The 24,088-nt window shown below is 40.9% G+C and overlaps 1 protein-coding gene across 1 annotated transcript in view; it reads left to right on the forward strand.

Annotated features, from left to right (window-relative positions):
- KCNMB4 (potassium calcium-activated channel subfamily M regulatory beta subunit 4) overlaps positions 1 to 24,088 on the forward strand; it is a 67,659-nt gene that overhangs the window by 12,950 nt on the left and 30,621 nt on the right. Inside the window, exon 2 of the mRNA XM_067697347.1 lies at positions 14,485 to 14,612. Coding sequence (XP_067553448.1) covers positions 14,485 to 14,612 — 128 coding nt within the window. The remainder of the gene's footprint in view (positions 1 to 14,484; positions 14,613 to 24,088) is intronic.

Raw genomic sequence — 24,088 nt, forward strand, 5'->3', positions numbered from 1 at the left:
ACATCTGATAAGGGTTGAATATCCAGGATATATAAAGAACCTTTACAACTCAATAACAATAATAACAAAAAGACAAATTACCCAATTTATAAATAGGCAAAAGTTGGGAACAGATATTTTTCCAAAGAAGGTATACAAACAGCCAACAAGCACATGAAAAATTTGTTCAACATCATTAGTCATTAGGGAAATGCAAATCAAAACCACAATAAGAGGGCTTCCCTGGTGGCACAGTGGTTGAGAGTCTGCCTGCCGATGCAGGGGACACAGGTTCGTGCCCCGGTCCGGGAAGATCCCACATGCTGCCGGAGCCTGTGCTCCGCAACGGGAGAGGCCACAACAGTGAGAGGCCCACGTACTGCAAAAAAAAAAAAAAAACCACAATAAGATACCACTTTCAACCCACTAGAAGACTATTAAAAAATAAAAGACAATAACAAGTTTTGGTGAGGGTGTGGAGAAATTAGAATCCTCATACATTGTTGGTAAGAATGTAAAAGATTTGCAGCTGCTTTGGAAAACAGTTGACTGTTCCTCAAAAAGTTAAACAGAATTACATATGACCCAGCAACTCCATTCCTAGGTATATACCCAAAAGAAATGAAAACACATGTCCACACAAAAACTTGTACATGACTATTTGTAGTAGCATTATTTATAACAGCCAAAATGTGGAAATAAATCAAACATTCATCAACTGACAAATGGACAAACAAAATGTGCTATATCCATGCAAGGAATTTTATTTGGCTATAAGAAGGAATGAAGTGTTGATACATGCTACAACATGATTGAAAACGTGCCAAGTGTGAGAAGTCAGCCACAGAAGATCACGTATTATACAATTCCATTTACATGAAATGTCTAGAGTAGGGAAATCTATAGGATGATTGGGAATGATAGCTAAAGGGTACGTATATGGTGTTTTCTTGGGGTGATAAAAACATTCTAAAATTGATTGTGGTGGTGGTACACCTCTGTGAATCCACTTAAAAACATTGAATTATACACTTTAAAGGGGTGAATTGAATGGCATGTCAGTTATATTTCAGTAAAGCTCTTACCAAAAAATAATGTTGATGGGAGATTTATTTTGCAAATTTGGCATTTCAAATAACTTGTAAAGAGGTTAAAACTTCCCTACTATTTGGAAAAATATGTACTTTAAAATATTAATTTTCCAAATAAAATTTATTTGTAAAATACTCAAAAATTATTTAGAAAATTTTTAGTTAAAATAAAATTATAATTTTGATGGAACACATTTTGAATGTATAAAAATAAACTATGAAAGTACTAAAAATATAGATGAATATTTACATAATTTGGGCAGTGGGCAAAGCCTTTCTAAGGCTAACAAGAGCAAAAAATCATAAAAGAATACACTCCTTTATTTAATGACATAGTAAGAAAAAACTTAACTTATATTTTTTAAAAAACATTAAAATTGAAAGAAAAATGACAAATTTGGGAGAATATTTGCACCATGGTAGAGCAATAATTCAAAACTCATTATGTGAAGCTGTCTTAGCAATAAATGATCATCTTTTCTGTATAAGACTAGGTGTGATGGTTAATTTTCTGTGTCAATTTGACTGGAGCTAAGGGATGCCCAGATAGCTGGTAAAACATTATTTCTGTAATGAGAGAAATCCCAGAAATGTTACTTTAAAATAAATGCTCTGTGGAGCACACAGGGCACGACTAGAGAATACAGCTGAGAGGATCAGTGTGTTGGAGATGAAGGTACCGACTTGAGAAAACCACAGTGTGTTGTACTTGTATACCTGCCTCACCCATACCAGTTTACGTTGCCACAGTACTGAAGGAATGGAAAGCCTCTTCTCTGGTTCGTGTTCCAGGCACCACCTTAGGTTTCACTAATTGTGTTCATGGCAGAGGTGCACACGTAGCAGACCTTTAGAAGCTGCTTGGTAGAGTGGGAAAGGCTGCAGTGTTGAAATCGAGGTACCTACACCTGAATGTAGGTGTGCACCTCTGGGCCGGTCACTCAACCTTTTTTCTTAAACAATCCCTCAATTTTCTTTTTCTTTTTCTTTTTTTAAAAAATTTATTTATTTTATTTTTGGCTGTGTTGGGTCTTCGTTGCTGCGAGCGGGCTTTCTCTAGTTGCGCCGAGCAGGGGCTACTCTTCTTTGTGGTGCACGGGCTTCTCATCGTGGTGGCTTCTCTTGTTGTGGAGCACGGGCTCTAGGCTCACGGGCTTCAGTAGTTGTGGCACGTGGGCTCAGTAGTTGTGGCTCACGGGCTTAGTTGCTCTGCGGCATGTGGGATCTTCCTGGACCAGGGCTCGAACCCATGTCCCCTGCATTGGCAGGCAGATTCCCAACCACTGCGCCACCAGGTAAGCCCCCAATCACTCAACCTCTTGATCCTCAGTTTCTTCACAGACTGAGGATTTTTGATAATACAGGTTATAGATAATAATATGGATAAATATGATCCAAGAAGGTATAATTGATTAATACTTGTGGAATAAATAAACCTTGGCATTTGCATTTTTAAATAATTACTGAGGCATCAAGTAGGGAAAATTTCACGGGCAAGGAAAGAGTTTAGGGACTTTGTCACAAACTTTGTAATATCGAGACAACAGCTTAGTTTCTGGTATCTCAATATTTCCAACTCTCCATTCCTTAATCTTCATAGCTGGTAGGAAAATATCTACTTGTACAAATCTTCTGCAGGTTGCATTATTTTAAAATATCTGTAGAATCATTAATTCAACAGATGTTTATGGAGGACCTGCATGTGGCAGGCACACTATTCTAGGTTCTGGGGATGCAGTGGTAAAAGAAATCCCTGCTGGGTTGGAGCTTACCTTCTGTGTAGTTGTCGGAGGGCTTTACACAGTACTGGGTGTGTGTGTGTGTGTGTGTGTGTGTGTGTGTGTGAGCATGTGCATGCATTTACTGCTTAGTTCTGAGGTGACATCCACCTCCTCCATCCATTGGGCTTTCTTTCTCCCATGCCCATGTGAAGTACTGAATGTCTGTTTTCTTCTGGTTGATGTCAAGCACCTTGCCCTTCAGTGTTTTTCAACAGATACTTATTTGATTTTGCAGAGCCGCTAGGTGGAAAACTAACAACACAAATTTATGGCATTAAAATTTTGCAGAGCTTCAAAATTTCCATTGGAGGGAGTTCCCTGTTTGCCTAGTGGTTAGGATTCTGGACTTTCGCTGCCATGGCCCCGGTTCAATCCCTGGTCAGGGAGCTGAGATTGAGATCCCACAAGGCAAGCAGCATGGCAAAAAATTTAAAAAATAAATTCCCACTGGAGATTTATTGAGCATGTTCAGGAAATGCAGAATATTTTTTCAGAAAGATAAGTTCAGATATGAATACTCAGCAAGTTTAGTTACCAAAGAAATGCTCTCCAAAAACACAAAATTAGAAACAAGAATGAGGGAATAACTGTAAATATAGGAAAAGTTAAAATAATTTCAAGTGAATACTTTGATCAAATACAATGCCAGTAAATTTGAAACCATAGGACGATATGGTAATTCTCTAGGATAATACAAACTTCGAAACTAAAACAATCTAATAGTGATTAAAAAAAAAAAATAGACGAATTACCATAGAGGAAATGGAGAAAGTTCTCAATAGAACTACTATTGGGACTCCTCCGTCCCAATCCCTTTTGGCATCCAGAAACAACTATATTTAACTATTTTTGTCTTCTGTTTTTCCTAGTAGTTACCACCATGTTTCTAAACAGTAAGCTCTGTGATGTATATATTTTATTTTTTTGATTTTCGTTTGTTTTTATTGGAGTATAGTTGCGTTACACTGCTGTGTCAGTTTGATATATATATTTTAGACACAATTGCCTGCCTATGATTGAATCTGAGGATTTAGCTTTCTTACACCATCCCATTCCATCTCATTTTCCCCCCTTCATCCTTTAAATATCATGATTTTTGGCTAAATTAGCATTGAGTGCTTAACTTATTTTTACTATGTATTGTTCGGGGTTTTTTGGTTTGTTTTTTTGCGGTACGCGGGCCTCTCACTGTTGTGGCCTCTCCTGTTGTGGAGCACAGTCTCCGGACGTGCAGGCTCAGCGGCCATGGCTCACGGGCCCAGCCGCTCCGCGGCATGTGGGATCTTCCTGGACCGGGGCACGAACCCGTGTCCCCTGGATCGGCAGGCGGACTCTCAACCACTGCGCCACCATGGAAGCCCGTATTGTTCGTTTTTATTGCAACTTTTTATGTTCTTTGAGCTGATAATCATCCCCTTATAATATTTTCTTACTTCCTTGTATACCTTTCTCTTACTTTAACAAAATTCTCCCACAGAATTGTAAAACTCCTTTGCACACTGTTTTTCATATACTTATTCATTATACGTAACTGTTTCATTCTACTTCTTTCTCTTTTAAAAAAACTTACCTGGCATAACTTTTCTGAACTCCTTTAGCCTATTGCCGCAAACCGAACTGGTTGCACCTTAGGCCTGCTCTGTCTCTCCTCTGTTAGGTACTCTATTTCCTTGACCCCATGCCTTCTGCTTTATACCTTTGCTTTGGTGGAGTGCATCCTCAAGTAGCTTCCTGAGAAAGGGTGCATGGGAAGTATACATTTTGGATCTTATGTATTGTTCAGAGTTCTGTTTCTGAGGCTTTAACGTACTCTAATCTGTTTACTCAAAGTGCAATTTATTATTTGTTATCTAGTGCCCATAAATCAGTGTAGGTCTATACCTCCAACGTCATGCCTTTCAAGAGAAATAAACAATCAGGAGTTCTGCTCAAAGATATGCTCAAACTGAGCTCAAATTCTTTCATCCATCAAAACTGGTCATAGGCTTCAGGTACTCCCTAGCACACTGCAGAGTACTCCTGGAGGTATGTATGTCTTGGTATGAGAAAAACAAGCCCACATTAACAACTGCACATTAAGACAAGTTGGGGAAAGCCGCAGTACAAAAGAGAAGGTGCGTTGGGAATGCGAGCCATTTTCTCGTGAATCTTATTTGCCTGCAGGACCTGCTTTAGCCCTGAAAACCCCACCTATATGTCTCAGTGGGTCAAATAGCCCAGTATACAATGGATAACGTGGTGACTGGGTGTCGCATGTTCAGGCATTCGGTAACAAACCAAGGGTTTCTCAAAAGGAGGTTAGTGATTTGTCAAAGGAAGCATGAGTTTGATTTATGCTATCAGAGCTCTCTACAGGCTCCATCTATCCCTCCAATCTGGCACAGACGCCTTGGATACCATTGGAGGCCCTGGGCCACGGAAGTCAATCAAGAGAGCTTTCTGTAGCCTGGAGTGCCTGGAGCGGGTTCTCCTGCTCTGCCTGCCACTGAAAGCTGGCAGGTAAATGGGTTACTCAGTAAGGGGTCAGAGGAGCAATCCCAAATGTGGGGAAATGTTTCCTCCAAAGTATAAAGGATCCATCAAGCGTTGTGCCTCTTTTTTAGTTGTAAGGAATGAAAGGTACAGCAATCTGTCTTTCACTTTGAAGGGGATATCCAGAAATCCCCTGTGCCACCCCCACCCTCTGGCACACCTGTACTTTACCAAGGAATCTAGGGCAGTTTGTACTCCCTGATTTCTGATCAGCATGATCTCCTCGATGTACAGACGGTATGATGTTCTGTGGGAGGGCGACGGGTCAAGGTCCCTGCACACTAGAGCATGACGTCCAGAGAGAGTTGAGGTAGACCTGGGTAAGACAGTAGTCTACACCGTCGCTGCCAGATAAAAGCAAACTCTCTCTGGTGCTCTCTGTCAAGGATGGAGAAGATAGCATTTGTCAGATCAGTCACCATAGAATAGGCTCTGGAGGTAAGTTTAATTGCTCCAATAAAGAGACTGTATCTGAAACAGCAACTGAAGGTAGTTACCACCGATTCATTTAACAATACAGTCATTCTCCAAGACTTGTATGTCTTCTTCAAGAGCCAAATAGGCAAGTTAAACATTGGTAGGATGTGTGGTAGGAATCCCCACTCCTGTAATCTCTGTGACTTCCCTAGGGATGCAGTAGTGGTTTACTATTTGGGGAGGAAGGAGGTAGTTTCAGTCATCCACCATAATAGCCTATCTCCATGGGTAAAGGAAGTCAGGGTAGAAATTACAACCAGTGTACGACCAGACCAAGCATGTATATTGCATATGTAGATTTAGAATATCAACCACAGGAGAGTTCATGGACTCACTGGACCCTTTTTTTTAAAAAAATTTATTTATTTAATTTATATATTTTTGGCTGCGTTGGGACTTTATTACTGCGTGTGGGCTTTCACTAGTTGCAGCAAGCGGGGGCTACTCTTCGTTGCGGTGCGCAGGCTTCTCACTGCAGTGGCTTCTCTTGTTGCGGAGCACGGGCTCTAGAGGCCCGGGCTTCAGTAGTTGTGGCACACAGGCTCAGTAGTTGTGGCTCGTGGCTCTGGAGCGCAGGCTCAGTAGTTGTGGCTCACGGGCTTAGTTACTCCGCGGCATGTGAGATCTTCCTGGACCAGGGCTTGAATCCGTGTCCCCTGCATTGGCAGGCGGATTCTTAACCACTGCGACACCGGGGAAGCCCCACTGGACCCATTGTGACATCAACTTAGGTCAAAACTCCGTTTTCCCCTGACCCCATGAGCTCACATTCCGAGCACAGTCATACTTAGTGTCCCCAGGGATTAGGATGAGCACAGAGCCAGTGTCCAATAATACTGTAAATGGCTGCCCTTTCCCCACTGCACAGCTACTCTTGTAAATGTTTGCATGTTCTCTTGGGAAAGGGTAGGAGAAGATTTTTAGTAGGCATTACTTGAGGTGCTGCCACAGGTCTTTTTCAAGAATAAGTAGCCTTGCCTTCATTCAAGGAGCTTTAGGTCTGGGGAGTGGGTAAGGAGTCTTGTCTTACATCATGATGACTCATTGGACTCCACTTCATCAAACCTCAGGTCCTTTCTGGTATGTAGATCAAGTTGAACCTTAAAGGTTTTCCACATTTTTAGTCCTAGGGGTCCTATGATCTCTTAGTCACTGTCAAAAGTTATCATTGATGGATGAAATCATTTTTATTGTGCTCACAAATTCTGTGGGTCATAAATACAGACAGGGCACTATGGGGACAGTTTATCTCTGCCCTATGATGTCTGAGGTCGTTGTAGATGCTCGGAGGCTGGAGGCTAGCATCATCTGAAGGCTCATTTACTCTCGTATCAGAGAGTTGATGTTGGCTGTTGACGGGGGGGCCTTGGTTCCTCTCCACACAGGCCTTTCCATGTGATCTCTCTGCATGGGCTACTTTGGGCTTCCTTACAGCATAGTGTCAGAATTCCAAGGACACACATTCCCAAGAGAGAGATTCAAGCAGAAGCTATGTCCTCTTTTCTGATTCAGCCTTAGAAGTCACAGAGCATCACATACTCTGTAATCACAGTCTCATCCATGTTCTAGGGAAGGGAAACCCACACCTCTGAATAGAGGAGTGTCAATGTCACGTTGTAAGAGCATGTAAAATAGGATGGATATTGGTGCAGCCATCTTTGGAAAATACATTCTGCCACAAATAGGAAGCATCAATTTTTCATCACCCCCATCTATCAATCCCGGTTTTAGGGACTTATGGACAGGGCTTGTTGGTTTCATTCACGCAGAAATGATGTTGTAATATTTCATTAAATATATATATATGTATATATACACACATATATACACATTATGAGCCTATCTGAAGGCATGCATGAGCATTTAAGATGTTCTGTTTCATTTCTATGTTCTGTGTGGTTGTAAGAGGATTGGCCATCTCCTCAAGGATTTTAAATTATCATCATAAGCCTTTGAACAAATTTTTACATGTGCTGCCATGCTTAATAACTATTGAGCTTCTTCCAGATTAAAACTTCTAGTTTTGGTCTGACTTCTGTTTAGATTCGACCTCTATTTTTGGCAAAGACACCGTATTTTTATTTTCCAACTCTAGAGCTGAATGAACTATTTTCTCTTGAAAGTGGAATGTTGTTCCAAACTTTTCTCAGTTTTAATAATATCACCAACTTTAGCAGTCTACTTGAATCCAGAAGTTAAATGAATAATATTACATTACAAAAGTGCAGATGTAATACCAACACATAGTAATACATTCTAACTAAAGGAGCGTTGGGGGTGGGTGGGAATACTCTGCTGGAGGTATTGAGCAGCTTTTCACAGGGGCATGCAAGGACAGAGGAACAATTCTTCATGAGTAGTAGTTCATATAATTTGGGCATTTTCCAATGCCATCTCCCATGCCCCTCTCCTTCAAGCACATTAGATGATTCAGTCTTTCTGGAACATCCATCACATTCCATTTCTTCTTCTTGGACTGTCACCTTCCCAACCCATTCTCTGAGAAGCAAACTCCTGTTCAGCCGTAAAGACACAATCTTGTCACCTCTTTTGTGAAGCCTTCTCTTATTCCACCCCTACCCTCCTGAAGCCAAAATGTTCGCTTCCTCTTTTGCAATCACAAAGCACTTTGTGCATATGCTACTATTACTGCACTACATGCTCCTGGGAGGGAAGGAAGAAGAGGGGTCGGGAGTAACATCTAATCTTTGTATCCTGTACTCAGCAATCGAGAATGCTTTATTGGGGCTTCCCTGGTGGCACAGTGGTTAAGAATTCACCTGCCAATGCAGAGGACATGGGTTTGAGCCCTGGTCCGGGAAGATCCCACATGCCACGGAGCAGCTAAGCCCATGAGCCACAACTACTGAGCCTGTGTGCCTAGAGCCCGTGCTCTGCAACAAGAGAAGACACCGCAATGAGGAGCCCGCGAACCGCAACAAAGAGTAGCCCCTGCTTGCCGCAACTAGAGAAAGCCCGCGCACAGCAACGGAGAGCCAACACACAGCCAAAAATAAAATAAATAACTAAATGCAGGTTCCTAGTCCTACTGAATCAGTCTCAGGAGGGTGGGTCTTTTTGACACAGTCAGTGGTCTGTGGACCATACTTTGATGAACACTGTTTTAGGCTGGGCACCTCTCTGTACCTGCCCAGCCTGCTCTCTCTGAAGAGCTAATTTAGCATCTCCTTAGTTATTAATTTAGCATCTCCTAACTATTCTTTTTTTTTTTTGCTGTACGTGGGCCTCTCCCTGCTGTGGCTTCTCCCGTTGCGGAACACAAGCTCTGGACACACAGGCCCAGCGGCCACGGCTCACGGGCCCAGCCGCTCCACGGCATGCGGGACCCTCCCGGACCGGGGCACGAACCCGTGTCCCCTGCATCGGCAGGCGGACTCTCAACCACTGCACCACCAGGGAAGCCCCTAACTATTCTTAGTTAGCCTGACTTTTCACATTTTCTAAGCCATGTATTTGACCTTCAAATTCTTCCATAAGAGTATTTGCATTTAGCTTTCAGATATGGGTGTACATTCTGGAACCACCTGCCCGAGAATTTTTCAGCCGACATATAATTTCATGTTTGTTCAATTAACCTACATTCATAAGGAATGTGTGTGTGTGTTTGTGTGCATGCATGTTTGCACACAATTAATGAAGTCATGAGGCATGTGAAATAGTGTGTGGTTTATAAATGATTCAGTTATACTTTTTATTCCACAGTGCTTTTCTTTTTTTTCTTTTTCTTTCTTTTTGGCCGTGCGGCTTGCAGGATCTTAGTTCCCCAACCAGGGATTAAATCCGGGCCCCGGCAGTGAAAGTGCCAAATCCTAACCACTAGACCCCCAGGGAACTCCCCTTTTTTCTTTTTCTTCTTTTAGTGCTTTTCTGATTGTATGTATATATTGTCAGAAATGTCATTAATATTATAAATCATAGCTGACACAGAGATGTCTTACAGGATTTCAGAAAATGGAGGATTATAGTATAAAATGTAATCAAACCTGTGTTCCAGTAGATAATGTTTTAAGAATTCATTTTCTAACCAATAATTTACTTTGGAAAGTATCGAATCCACTAAACCCATTCCAGTTTTATATCTTTCAATACTATTCTCCCTAACCAAGTCAAGTCAAGGAAGAAACTGGAATCAAAAAGTTTCTTCAGTTCTCTTTCTTAGGTAATGCCTATCATAGAATCCGGCCCCCAGTGTTTAAATAGACCACGTGTCTTGTGCAATGGTTTTTTTTAAATGACTCAGTAAAGGAAGAAAGTGAATTTTGCCTACTCTGCCCACATGATTGAAACGCAATCCTCAAGACACATCACAAAGAACCCACTCAAGAAGTGTTCTATTAAAATGTAAATTCATCGTGGTAGGCTGAAAAAGAATACTGTTACAAATCTTGATAAACCCTAAAATGAGATAATGGAAAATAAGTGATAATACATACGCAGTCAAATATTCCACATCAAGTGATGATAGTTTTTCCCTTAATAAACTCACTAGAAGTCTTTATGTTAATATACTCAGAATAGCCCACTGGATCCCCTCAACTTCCTTCATGAATGCAAAGGTCAAATTTTCTTTCTAAAAGGTAGGCACTAAACAAATATATTTTTTCACATGCTTCTTTTTCTCCTGACTTTTTAAAGAAAGTGATTTCATGCAAGTTTAGGCCGCAAATGACACAGCCTCTAGTGAAGGTTATTTGGGCGCTGATGATATTAGAAGTTGGGAAATGCTGCCTTTGCAAATGAAAAAAAAGAAAGGTCAGAACTGTATGAAAAAGTTTCTCCAAGGGAATGCCTATTGTCCTCCATGACCAAACACATTGTGTCTATAAATTCACCTAAGTGAAATTACATCTGTGGCACCAAAAACCAGCCCTGAAGCCAAATTGAGACAGAAGGGAACAAGCAAGGACTTAACAATGCATTTCTCTGGGAGTGTATTGGAAAAACAAAGGGCTGCAACAGACGGCCTCAGCCCACCAGTCCTCAGGAAAACGACACCAATTCCATTCCCAAAGAAACGTTATACTATTTCTCCAAGAGAAGGGTGCAGAAGTCGGGACACCTCCCTTACCTCCAAACCAGGGGGCTCCAAAGAGAGAAAACTGGGACGCCCTAAAGGGAGGTAGTGTGGTGCAGTGGTTAAGAATCCTCTGCAGTTGGAATCCCAGCTATTCCATTTGCCATTGTAACCTAAGGAAAGTTTCTTAAACCCCTCTGTCCCTCAGTTTCCCCATCTGTAAAAAGGGGGTGATTATAATATTTGCTCATTTGAATTAAATGAGATTTGGATTAATGAGATGCTTGACATATAGTGAATAAATGTTAACCACATGATGATAGTAATGATGATGATGATGATATGACATACATTGTTATTTGTGCCCCTCCCCCAAAGGAGAGAGATTCATGAAGAAGCATTTTGGTGCATGGAAAACCATCAGACTTGAACAACCTAGAAAGGAAGGTTTCTATGACGGATTTTCGAATTCTTTTTTCTAGAACACTGCTTTGAATTTTCATTTATAGCTTATTTTAAAATTCTAACAATCTACACTGATCCACTAAGTAAAATTGAGAAGGAATCTAGGGAGAATCTGAGTTAGGCTTCACAGAAATTTTAAAGACCGACTAAACGGCCAACCATGGTATAACAAAATAAACAGTAATGATTTTTAAGAGCCTAAAGTTTAGCCTTTTAACAAGTTTCCTTTCAAAACGATGTGAGCTTTAGAAGTTGCTGGAGTATTGTAAGCTCATTTAATCTATGATACTCTTTGGAAAGAATGCAGTCCATGGAAAAAATACTTGAATTTTGATCACAGGTTATTTTCCCCAACGTGAAAGAGTACTCTGCTTCCAAAAATCCATCCATACCAGCTCAAAGTTTCCTAAAGGCGGGAAACATTGCTTTTATCCCACATAAAATCACAACATACAAATCACTAATACAAAACTTTACACACTCAGTGAAAGTTTTTGTTTGACTTTTTCAGAAACATGTAAGTGTGATTCTCCTGGTCAGATCATAGAGTGTCATTCAGTAGAGACGTTTCTTTTAAATCCATTTCTTCCTTCCAACCCCACCAAAACTGAATAGTAAAGAATTCAGGCTGAGTTAACTTGCAAAATTGTAAAATCTGCTTTAATTACATTTGGTTATTCGTTGTTATTCCCTAAAATGTCTAGTATACCTCTTGTGTTGAGTATGCCCATTGCAAAAAGAGCTCTGATGAATTTCTTGGGTTTCATACCTCACGGCTTCTGCCTCCAAATCTAGAAATTTCTCCTTTCTACAAAGAGCACAGTGATTTGCTGCCTACTCTCACTTTACAAACTAGTTGACCATGATATAGAAAAAGAATTTTTAACAGAAGGAAAGGAAATGTCCAGCACATTATAGGAAATAAACAATAGGAAAATCAGAGGCCCCTTTTGAACATTTTCCTAGTGCAAAATACAGGTCCCCAAGTAAAGACCTGCTACACTTGTCCTTCTTGCTGGCTGGAATGGTGGCTTCATCAATCTTCCCAGCTATCTCTCCAGTGGGCAGGATCTCTTTCGGGAAAAGCACTGCAACAGTGTTTGTAGTCCTGCCTTCTTCTGGGTCCTTTCTTGCTTGTATCTCCAAGAAGAGAATCATAGAGATGTAGAGATCGAAATTATTTTGGAGATTTAACAGATTAGAAAAAATGAAATCCAGAAAAAGAAAGTGATTTACTCAAGTCTAAACATGTAACAAATAATAGGACTGGAGCCCTATCTAATAATGGTCTCCATTGCTTCTAAGCCTAACTATTGCTTTGAAGAACTCAGAATTCATAATTTCATAGAACTTTTTAGCTTTATACTGTTGTTATTAGTAGAAGTGAAACTATATATGCAGAAGATAATGTGCAGTGATTCAAGCATTGAGACGATATTTGCATAACATGTTGTGAATTCGTTACATATAACAAAAATAAACAAATTTACTAAAATTTAAAATGTTCATATATATTTTTAAAATGTTTAACCACTGTGAAAATAGTTTCACCGTCTTGAATAAGATGTATCTAAGTGTGTTATTATTTTTATTTATTTATTTATTTTTTGCGGTACGCGGGCCTCTCACTGTTGTGGCCTCTCCCGTTGCGGAGCACAGGCCCCGGATGCACAGGCTCAGAGGCCATGGCTCACGGGCCTAGCTTCTCTGCGGCATGTGGAATCTTCCCCGACCGGGGCACGAGCACGTGTCCGCTGCATCGGCAGGCGGACTCTCAACCACTGCGCCACCAGGGAAACCCCTAAGTGTGTTATTATTAATTAATTTTACCAACATTTTTGAAACTTCACTGTAATCAGGTATAGTCCTAAGTTTAAAGACAGAAGAGAAAAAAATAGCCCTTGTCCCAACTTGCCAACAAATTGGAGAGGCTGACATAAAACAGACAAGTATGATACTGTGTGATTCCATGTGGCAGATTTGGGAGCAAGTGCTTCTGTACGTCTGCATCCCAGGCTCAAGTGAGGATGAGGACAGGGCAGGGACCTCATGGAGAGCTTTATACATCGTACTAAAAAGTTTGTATTTTACTAGAAAATAGTGATAAGGCATTGACAAATTATATGCTCTAAAATAATGCAACTCAAATTATACACTAGAGCTAATGGATTTTTTCCTGCTTCTTAATAATGAACACCTTTGTAAAAACATCTGAGAGTAAAATGGGATGAATCACCAGACTCTAGTTCTAGCTGTAGAGCTAACAGAAATCTCAGTTTCCTCATCTGTAGGTTGGGCATCAGTAGAGGATTGTTGTAGGAAGTACAGGAAGTCAGGCCTCTTAAGCACTTATTACAGTGTCTTGCATAGTAAACACTCAACAACTGTAAACTGACATCATCTTCATCTTGATCATCATCATGATGAAAAACTGAAATGGAGAAAATGGATTAGAACGCTAAGGGTTAATTTTAACATCTAAGGTTAAGAGCAATTTTCTAATTCTGCTGAGTCTATATTGCTTAGAGTAATAAAGTCCCTTCTGAGAGAACTACTTTGTCAGAGGCATGGCTAGAAAAGGACATCAGTTAGCAAAATGCATTGATCCTATGCTTGATAGGAAATCTTCTGTTGATTTTGTTGTCCAAGAAAATGTAAGAAAAGAAAACTGGAGTTTCAGCAGTTGAGAGCAGTATCTGTGGAGAGCTATGTGCTTGATTTGTTAGTTAAAAGTAGAAGAAGAAAATATCAAGGTCTATTAGAGATTGGGGATAAAAATTAAGTTTTGTGTTCCCCCCCTTTGTTGATTGGCAGGCCCTCAAAGACAGAGTATGTTACGCTTTAAATTCACTAATAAATTGTAACTAATTGTTTATAAAGTATCTTTATACTGTAATGACTGAAAGTTATTTTTGGCTGTACTTTTGTTATCGGAATACTTTCTGTAATTGCGCCAAATTCAAAACTTGAAATATAGTTTCGGAATTTCAGTTTGGTTAAATTAACAATTAAATAGGTCAGAATTAGATTTACCATCAGCATAATGCCATCTGTCTATTAAAAAGGACTATATTTCAATATTCTATAGAATAATAGGTTTACTTTCTGTGTTCTGTTTTGTTAGTGCTCCTATATCCCTCCCTGTAAGAGAGAAAATCAGAAGAACTTGGAAAGTGTCATGAATTGGCAACAGTACTGGAAAGATGAGATTGGTTCCCAGCCATTTACTTGCTATTTTAATCAATTTCAAAGGTAAGCCAATATTTACATGTGCATATTAAAGTTGTTTGTAGCCTCTGTAGTTTATTATATTAGTAAATCATAGAGTGGGCTCATTTGGCAAAATATACAACGTGGAGATAGTCTCAACTCTTTCTAGCATGTAGCTAGGGAAGCCCCTTCTTATTCTACAGGTTGGGTGGCATGTAAAGAATCTGCCAGCCAAAAAAAAGAGAGAACCTGTATCATAGAGTTTACCCTCTGCATACACTAAGAAAGTGCCTTTAGGTAGGAACGTTGTATACTAGGAATGTTCCCTGAGAATTATAGATTAATGCACACAAACTGAACAGTGTGCAGATGTATCAGCATTTTGGGCTACATCAAATCTTATCTTTCTTTTTCCTTTCCGTTCTGACCAAGTATCCATAAAATGAGTTCACACCATTATAACTTTACTTGTCTTAGAGAGAACTCAAGTTATGCCGTATAGCAATGAATACTTCAGTTCCCGACCAGATTAACCATAGTAATTTGCTCATCAAACATTTATTGCGTATTGAGTATTCTCAACTCCTTGCTGTACATCTCCACTTGGGAGTTCCAAAGTTAGGTCAGACTTTCTCTTCCTCCCATAGTTCCCTCTCTTAGTGAATGGCACTATCGTCCCCTTGTTTGCAGAGTCCAGAAACTTTGAGTAATTCTTAACTCATTTTCTCCTTTACACTCTATAACCTGTATTCACCATCCTGTTGATTTTACCCCTATATTAACTCTTCTCTGCCTTCCCTCTGCCACTGTTTTAGTTCAGATCCATATTATTTCTCAGCCCTATTAACACAATAGTCTTCTAACCAGTCCTTCTACCTCTGCCCTGCACCCCCCTCCAAGACATTCTCCACGTTGCTGCCAAGGTGATCTTTCTAAAACATGAGTCTGATTAGGTTACTCCTCATAGTTTTCAGAGTAAAGTCCAAACACCTTGGCATGGCCTATGTATGTATCTGTTGTTGTGTAACAAGCCACCCCTAATCTAGTGGCCTACTGCGACGGTGATTTATTATTTCTTAGATCCTGTGGGTTGGCTGGGAAGTTCATCTGCTGGTTCTTCACATGATGGCTGGACTAGCTGCGTGGTCCACGAGGGCATGGACCCTCCCTCACATGCCCGGCACTTGGTGCTGGCTCAGCTGAGGCATCTCCGTTCTCCACCTGGCCTCTCATCTGCCACCAGGCTAGATTGCCTTCCTTCCAATATGGCAGCCTCAGGACAGTGTTTAAAGAGAGCCAGGCCTTGGCTCTGGAACTCACGTCACATCCCTTTTGACATGTTCTATTGGTCGAAGCAAGTCATGAAGCCAGCCAGATTCATGGGGTATTGAAATAGACTCTGCTTCTTCTTCTTTTTTTTTTTTTTGCGGTACGCGTGCCTCTCACTGCTGCGGCCTCTCCCGTTGTGGAGCACAGACTCCGGACGCGCAGGCTCAGCGGCCATGGCTCACGGGCCCAGCCACTCCGCGGCACGTGGGATCTTCCCGGACCGGGGCACGAACCCGTGTCCCCTGCATCGGCAGGCGGACTCTCAACCACTGTGCCACCAGGGAAGCCCAGACTCTGCTTCTTGATAGAAGAAGTGGCAATGGTTTTGTGGCCATATTTAATCTAGTTCACAGCATACAGGCCTCCTCAAGTTCTTGCCCCAGACTCCCTCCTCTCCAGCTTCATCTCCATACTCGTATTATTTGCAGTAGCCATTCTGAACTATAGGAAGTTCTATGAATATCTTATGCTTTTATATCCATGCCTATTTATTTGTCTCTCCTGCTTCTTGACTGCCTTGCTGAAGACTCTCCTCTGATTATCACCTTCTCTGGACTGCTTTCCTTGATCTTCAAGTTTGGTTTATTTGTATATCAGTTAGGATACCATCTGCTTCAGGTCAACAGAAAACTGACTCAAAATAGCACAAACAGTTAGGAAATTTATTATTTCACACATCCAAAAATGCACAGGTGGACCAATAGTAGGGTAGTTTGATACAATGACTTGACAGTGTCATCAAGAATGCCGCTCTTTTCTAGATCTCAGTTTTACCTCCCGGTGGCTCCCCTCATGGTTACAGTATGGTTGCTGTGGTTCCAGATGTCACAGCCAGGCACAGCAGTGTCCAAAGGCAGAAAGAAACCTATCTCTCCTGGTATATTTTTCTTAAGATTAGGAAACCTTTTCCCAACTTCCCACAACCAGCCTCCCCTCAGGTGTCCTTGCCTACACCTAAACCAATCACAAGAAAGAGCAATTAGAATCTACCTCTGAGATGGGGATAAGGCAGTGTCTCCTAAATCATGTGGAGGAAGGTTGTACAGAAGGGGGCAGAATTTGTGGAACGACCAAAAGTGCCAGCTATAAGGTGTATCTCCCATGTTGTGTATAGAGCTCTTTCTCAGAGGTTTGCAACCCTCACTATCATAACTATACCAGAAGAGCTTTTAAAAAAACGCATCACAGACCAATTAAATTAGAATTCTTGGTGGTTGAACCTAGGCATTAGCATTCTTTTAAATTGATTAAAAAATTGATTCCAGGGATTCTAATATACGACCAGGATCGAGAGCCACTGCTCTATCCTCTCACCTGTCACCCTCTACTGGAATTTTTTGTATGCCCATCTTCCCAACCAGACTGTCTACTGGTTAATGGTGTGGGCTATATCTTCTTTGGCTTTGAATCCCTAGCACTTCACACAGTGCCTGGTTCTCAGTTTAAAAATGTTTGGTGAATGAATGTATCAATGAATGCAATGTGTCAGAATAATAAGGCAGGTTCTTTGCTTCCAAGGAATTAGACTTATTGGGAGAAACAGATGCTTATGCAAATATAAGTATGACTTCGTCAGCTAGAAATGAAAGGGAGGAAGACCTTGAAGATGGGGTGGCTGCGATAAAGAAACCAAGCTTGACAATGTAAGATACATTAGGTAATAGGTTATATAATAAGGAGTGGTGAATCTGTAAGCTGGAAAGGTAGCTTGGGGTTAGATTTCTAAAGGGTCAAAAATGCCAAACTAAGGAGATGGTCTTTGTCATATGGGCAATGAAAATTTGTGAAAAGTTTTTTTTTTTTTTTTTGAACCAAAGACTGACATGAATAGATCTCTGATTTAGAAAGTAATTGGTGTGAGAGTTGAATGTGTACTGGAGAGGAGAGATGGGCTAAAGGCAGGAGCTCCAGCTCAGAGATGGGAGGAAATAAGGAGAGTACTGAGCGCAAAACATAACATTTTTGAGTGGCTACCGTGGGCCAACCATTGTGAATAACATTTTGGTTAGATCACCAAATTTCTTATAATAGTTCTAAATTCTGGCCCCACTTGACAAGTGAGAAAACTGAGTCTTAAAGACTCCATCTGAAGTCTTTAAGTGAAAAAAACCCAGAATCCAGCTAGTCTGATTCCCAAAGCTCCTTCTATTAACCATCTTCTTGTCCCGTTAAAGCAGTTTGAGGGCCTAGGCGAGAGTAGAGGTAATGGAAGTAGCTCACGGAGGGGTACATCAGAAAGACATTTGGAATTACAATCACCAGAACTTGATGACCACGTGATGAGGAAAAGGGAGGTACCACATTTGACTGAGCGTGAGGAGAGTCTAGCTCTGACGGTTGAATTTGGGGCTCTTGTAAGATATCCAAAAGAAAGAGGTAGAAGTACCTCTTTTAGTTCAGAAGCAAGAGGTCAGGGTCAGTGTTATGCGAGTCTGGGAATCACTGGCACACAAGCTGTAGCTGAAGCAAGGAGAAAGAATGCATACTGGAGTGAGGAGAGAAATGCTGACAGGATCGTGGGATCCTCTGTGTTGACGGTATGAGGGGAAGAGATGGAGAAAGAGTGGCCAGATGTGGAGAGGAAAGTGAAAAGACTTGGAAGGGGGAGTGTTTTAAGGGGAAAGGGGTAATCAAGACAGACTACTGGGAAGTCATCAGCTGTGGCAATTAGGAGCGTGTGCGTGATCTTTGTGAACACGGTTTAGGTACTGTCTTAAAGCACAGGGTTTGAAATCATTTTGTATTAGCCTGAGGTGAGACTGTGAAGGCTTTACGAAGTGCAGACTCCTTTTTCAAGAAGTTTGCCATGACTGGAAAAAGAATTTGGGGGAGGAGATGAGTAACTGAGAGGGAAACAGGAATGGATACAGAGAAATGAGACAGGTATGGACTAAAACTGCTGAGGAAGAAGGAAACATTGACCACAGATAGTAAATAAGGCAAAAAGGGAGCCCTGAAGAAAACAAGATAAGATGAAATAAAAAGGTTAAGCGGGGATATGTTTTTCTGTGAGGTGGGAGCACAGCAACAGGAAATAGGCACCAGCAGTCAAGACAGTTTGATACTGAACCCATCACTGTCTGAACCAGGTGAGCCTTTAAGCTTCCAAGCGCTGGACCAGAAGCTGGTTTCCGAGCATCCATGACCTTAGCTTGCAGGTGGAAGCAGACAGGTGCCCCCTCCCGTGGGCTGTCCTGCCCTGCCCAGCTGCTGGTCATTTCTTAACTTCCCCTCACTCCCCACTCAGGCACCGAGTTTTCTAAAGGCTGGCAACCCCATTTGGCCTCCTGTTAGGGCGTGAACTCTGACTACCTTCAGAGCCCAACCAAGCAGGACCATTCCCTGGAATAGTGAGAACCCTCTGAAAAGAGCTCACCCTGCATGATGTATCAATTGTATTAACTTTAGTAGCAGTACATTTAACCCCCCATTCCTCGGTCAGAACGGATAGCCATTCCTTATCCATCATCTGGCAGTCCCGTTTTCAGACTGTCGGGGTGTAGGTAGAAGTGGGGGTGGTCTGTCACAACTCAGAAGCACTCAAGACATAATTTTTAAGTGACTTCGGGAAAACAGAACTTTGGAGTTTTGGCTCTTTCACTGTGACATTTGCAAGAGGAAACAAGCATGCTGGTTGTAGGTGTGAAAAATGGCAGCTCCTTGGTGCCATCTACTCTTAGTACACTTTTTACTACTGCTAAATATGAAACAAAAATAGACTTACTGTAGAGACTCCCAGATGCTCTTGATCAGATGGACTTTATATTTAAAGTAACCTTTAGATTTCACTCAAATTCGGGAAATTAGGGAGAAGAGGTACCAAGCAGTTTCCATTTTCAAGAAGAGGGTGTTATTTTAAAAATCGAAGACAAAGACGATGGAAGTCTTAGCTTTCCATTGTTGAAGCCTTATTTAGGTGAGGTATACTCAGGAATAGAATCTGCGGTGGCCAGAGCAGCCACCAGCAGCCATGCCTGCCATGGCAGGACAGTCCCCATGCAGTCGCTCCCTCCTTCTGCACCAAGGGGCACCAAGGAGGTGCTGCTGGCGTGACGTCACGTCCAGGGCTCAGTGGAAGCTGTCCCGGGCTGCCTCCGTTCATGATCTTCCTCTACAACCTTTGGGCTCGTCTCCTTCAACCTCGAGGCTCACAATCTCCATACAAAGTGTAGATTTTTATTTTACACTTTTTGCTAAGGTCACACTTTAGGTAAGGTCACACTTACCCTCCCTATACCATTCTTTTCTCTTCTTAGCCTTTTCTTGGCTTATCCTTTCTCAGCAAAACCTGTGTGATGCCCCCTTACCAAGTTTGTTTTGAAAGCCCCATTCCATTGCTAGAAAGTGTCTCTGTAGTCTCAGTCTGTCCATACAATTCTCCTCCCTCATCTTTGCCTTCACCAGCTTCCCCTTGAAGAGGGTGTGTCCCTGGAAAATGGTTACTCATTCCTTGGGTATGTTACTCTGACCTACCTATGCCTCCATTCCCTTTGTAGAGGGAGAAATAATAAGGTTATTGTGAGGTTATCAATGAGATGACATGTGCCTACCTGTACTAATTCCTATAAAAGTTTTTGCTATTATTATTTTTATTACTCTTTTTTTAACCTTTTTATTGGAGTATAATTGCTGTACATTGTTGTGTTAGTTTCTGCTGTACAACAAAGTGAATCAGCTACACATATATCCCCATACCCCTCCCTCTTGCATCTCCCTCCCACCCTCCCTATCCCACCCGTCTAGGTGGTCACAAAGCACCAATCTGATCTCCCTGTGCTATGCAGCTGCTTCCCACTAGCTATCTATTTTACATTTGGTAGTATATATATGTCCATGCCACTCTCTCACTTTGTCCCAGCTTACCCTTCCCCCTCCCCCGTCCTCAAGTCCATTCTCTACGTCTGCATCGTTATTTCTGTCCTACCCCTAGGTTCATCAAACCATATTTTCTTTTTTTTCCTTAATTCCATATATATGTGTTAGCGTACGGTATTTGTTTTTCTCTTTCTGACTTACTTCACTCTGTATGACAGACTCTAGGTCCATCCACCTCACTACAAATAACTCAGTTTTGTTTCTTTTTATGACCGAATAATATTCCATTGTATATATGTGCCACATCTTCTTTATCCATTCATCTGTCAATGGACACTTAGGTTGCTTCCATGTCCTGGCTATTGTAAATAGTGCTGCAATGAACATTGTGATACATGACTCTTTTTGAGTTATGGTTTTCTCAGGGTATATGCTCAGTAGTGGGATTGCTGGGTCATATGGTAGTTCTGTTTTTAGTTTTTTAAGGAACCTCCATACTGTTCTCCATAGTGGCTGTATCAATTTACATTCCCACCAACAGTGTAGGAGGGTTCCCTTTTCTCCACATCCTCTACAGCATTTATTGTTTGTAGACCTTTTTTTTTTTTTTTTTTTTGCAGTACGCGGGCCTCTCACTGTTGTGGCCTCTCTCATTGCAGAGCACAGGCTCTGGACACGCAGGCTCAGCAGCCATGGCTCATGGGCCCAGCCGCTCTGCAGCACGTGGGATCTTCCTAGACTGGGGCACGAACCCGTGTCGCCTGCATCGGCAGGCAGACTCTCAACCACTGTGCCACCAGGGAAGCCCTGTTTGTAGATTTTTTGATGATGGCCATTCTGACCGGTGTGAGGTGATACCTCATTGTAGTTTTGATTTGCAATTCTCTAAAGATTAGTGATGTTGAGCATCCTTTCATGTGTTTGTTGGAGATCTCTATATCTTCTTTGGAGAAATGTCTCTTTAGGTCTTCTACCCATTTTTGGATTGGGTTGTTTGTTTTCTTGATATTGAGCTGCTTAAGCGGCTTGTATATTTTGGAGATTAGTCCTTTGTCAGTTGCTTCATTTGCAAATATTTCCTCCCATTCTGAGGGTTGTCTTTTCGCCTTATGTTTTCCTTTGCTGTGCAAAAGCTTTTAAGTTTCATTGGGTCCCATTTGTTTATTTTTATTTCCATTTCTCTAGGAGATGGGCCAAAAAGGATCTTGCTGTGATTTATGTCATAGAGTGTTCTGCCTATGTTTTCCTCTAAGAGTGTTATAGTGTCTGGCCTTACATTTAGGACTTTAATCCATTATGAGTTTATTTTTGTGTATGGTGTTAGGGAGTGTTCTAATTTCATTCTTTTCCACCTAGCTGTCCCGTTTTCCCAGCACCACGTATTGAAGAGGCTGTCTTTTCTCCATTGTATATTCTTGCCTCCTTTATCAAAGATAGGGTGACCATAGGTGCATGGGTTTATCTCTGGGCTTTCTATCCTGTTCCATTAATCTGTATTTCTGTTTTTCTGCCAGTACCATACTGTCTGGATCCTGTAGCTTTGTAGTATAGTCTGAAGTCAGGGACGCTGATTCCTCCAGCTCCGTTTTTCTTTCTCAAGATTGCTTTGGCTATTCGGGATCTTTTGTGTTTCCATACAAATTGTGAAATTTTTTGTTCTAGTTCTGTGAAAAATGCCATTGGTAGTTTGATAGGGATTGCACTGAATCTGTAGATTGCTTTGGGTAGTAGAGTCATTTTCACAATGTTTATTATTCCATTCCAAAGAACATGGTATATCTCTCCATCTGTTTGTATCATCTTTAATTTCTTTCATCAGTGTCTTATAGTTTTCTGCATGCAGGTCTTTTGTATCCTTAGGTAGGTTTATTCCTAGGTATTTTATTCTTTTTGTTGAAGTGATAAATGGGAGTGTTTCCTTAATTTCTCTTTCAGATTTTTCATCATTAGTGTATATGGACGATTTCTGTGCATTAATTTTGTACCTGCTACTTTACCAAATTCATTGATTAGCTCTAGTAGTTTTCTGGTAGCATCTTTAGGATTCTCTATGTATAGTATCATGTCATCTGCAAACAGTGACAGTTTTACTTCTTCTTTTCCAATTTGTATTTCTTTTTCTTCTCTGATTGCTGTGGCTAAAACTTCCAAAACTATGTTGAATAATAGGGGTGATTGTGGTGAACTTTATCTTGTTCCTGATCTTAGTGGAAATGGTTTCAGTTTTTCACCATTGAGAATGATGTTGGCTGTGGGTTTGTCATATATTGCCTTTATTATGTTGAGGTAAATTCCCTCTATGCCTACTTTCTGGAGAGTTTTTATCATAAATGGGTGTTGAATTTTGTCAAAAGCTTTTTCTGCATCTATTGAGATGATCATATGGTTTTTATCCTTCAATTTGTTAATGTGGTGTTTCACATTGATTGATTTGTGTATATTGAAAACTCCTTGCATTCCTGGGATAAACCCCACTTGATCATGGTGTATGATCCTTTTAATGTGCTGTTGGATTCTGTTTGCTAGTATTTTGTTGAGGATTTTTGCATCTATGTTCATCAGTGATATTGGCCTATAGTTTTCTTTCTTTGTGACATCTTTTCTGTTTTTGGTATCAGGGCAATGGTAGCCTCATAGAATGAGTTTGGGAGTGTTCCTCCCTCCGCTATATTTTGGAAGAGTTTGAGAAGGATAGGTGTTAGCTCCTCTCTAACTGATAGAATTCTCCTGTGAAGCCATCTGGCCCTGGGCTTTTGTTTGTTGGAAGATTTTTAATCACAGTTTAAATTTCAGTGCTTGTGATTGGTCTGTTTATATTTTCTATTTCTTCCTGGTTCAGTCTCAGAAGGTTGTGCATTTCTAAGAATTTGTCCATTTCTTCCAGGTTGTCCATTTTATTGGCATATAGTTGCTAGTAGTAATCGCTCATGACCCTTCGTATTTCTGCTGTGTCAGTTGTTACTTCTCCTTTTTCATTTCTAGTTCTATTGATTTGAGTCTCCTCCCTTTTTTTCTTGATGAGTCTGGCTAATGGTTTATCAATTTTGTTTATCTTCTCAAAGAACCAGCTTTTAGTTTTATTGATGTTTGCTGTCGTTTCCTTCATTTCTTTTTCATTTATTTCTGATCTTTATGATTTCTTTCCTTCTGCTAACTTTGTGGGGTTTTCTTTGTTCTTCTTTCTCTAATTGCTTTAGGTGTAAGGGTAGGTTGTTTATTTCAGATTTTTCTTGTTTGTTGAGGTAGGATTGCATTGCTATAAACTTCCCTCTTAGAACTGCTTTTGCTGCATCCCATAGGTTTTGGGTCGTCGCGTTTTCATTGTCATTTGTTTCCAGGTAGTTTTTGATTTCCTCTTTGATTTCTTCACTGAC

Source organism: Pseudorca crassidens, chromosome 11 (assembly GCF_039906515.1).
Source record: "Pseudorca crassidens isolate mPseCra1 chromosome 11, mPseCra1.hap1, whole genome shotgun sequence".
In the NCBI taxonomy this organism is placed as follows: domain Eukaryota; kingdom Metazoa; phylum Chordata; class Mammalia; order Artiodactyla; family Delphinidae; genus Pseudorca; species Pseudorca crassidens.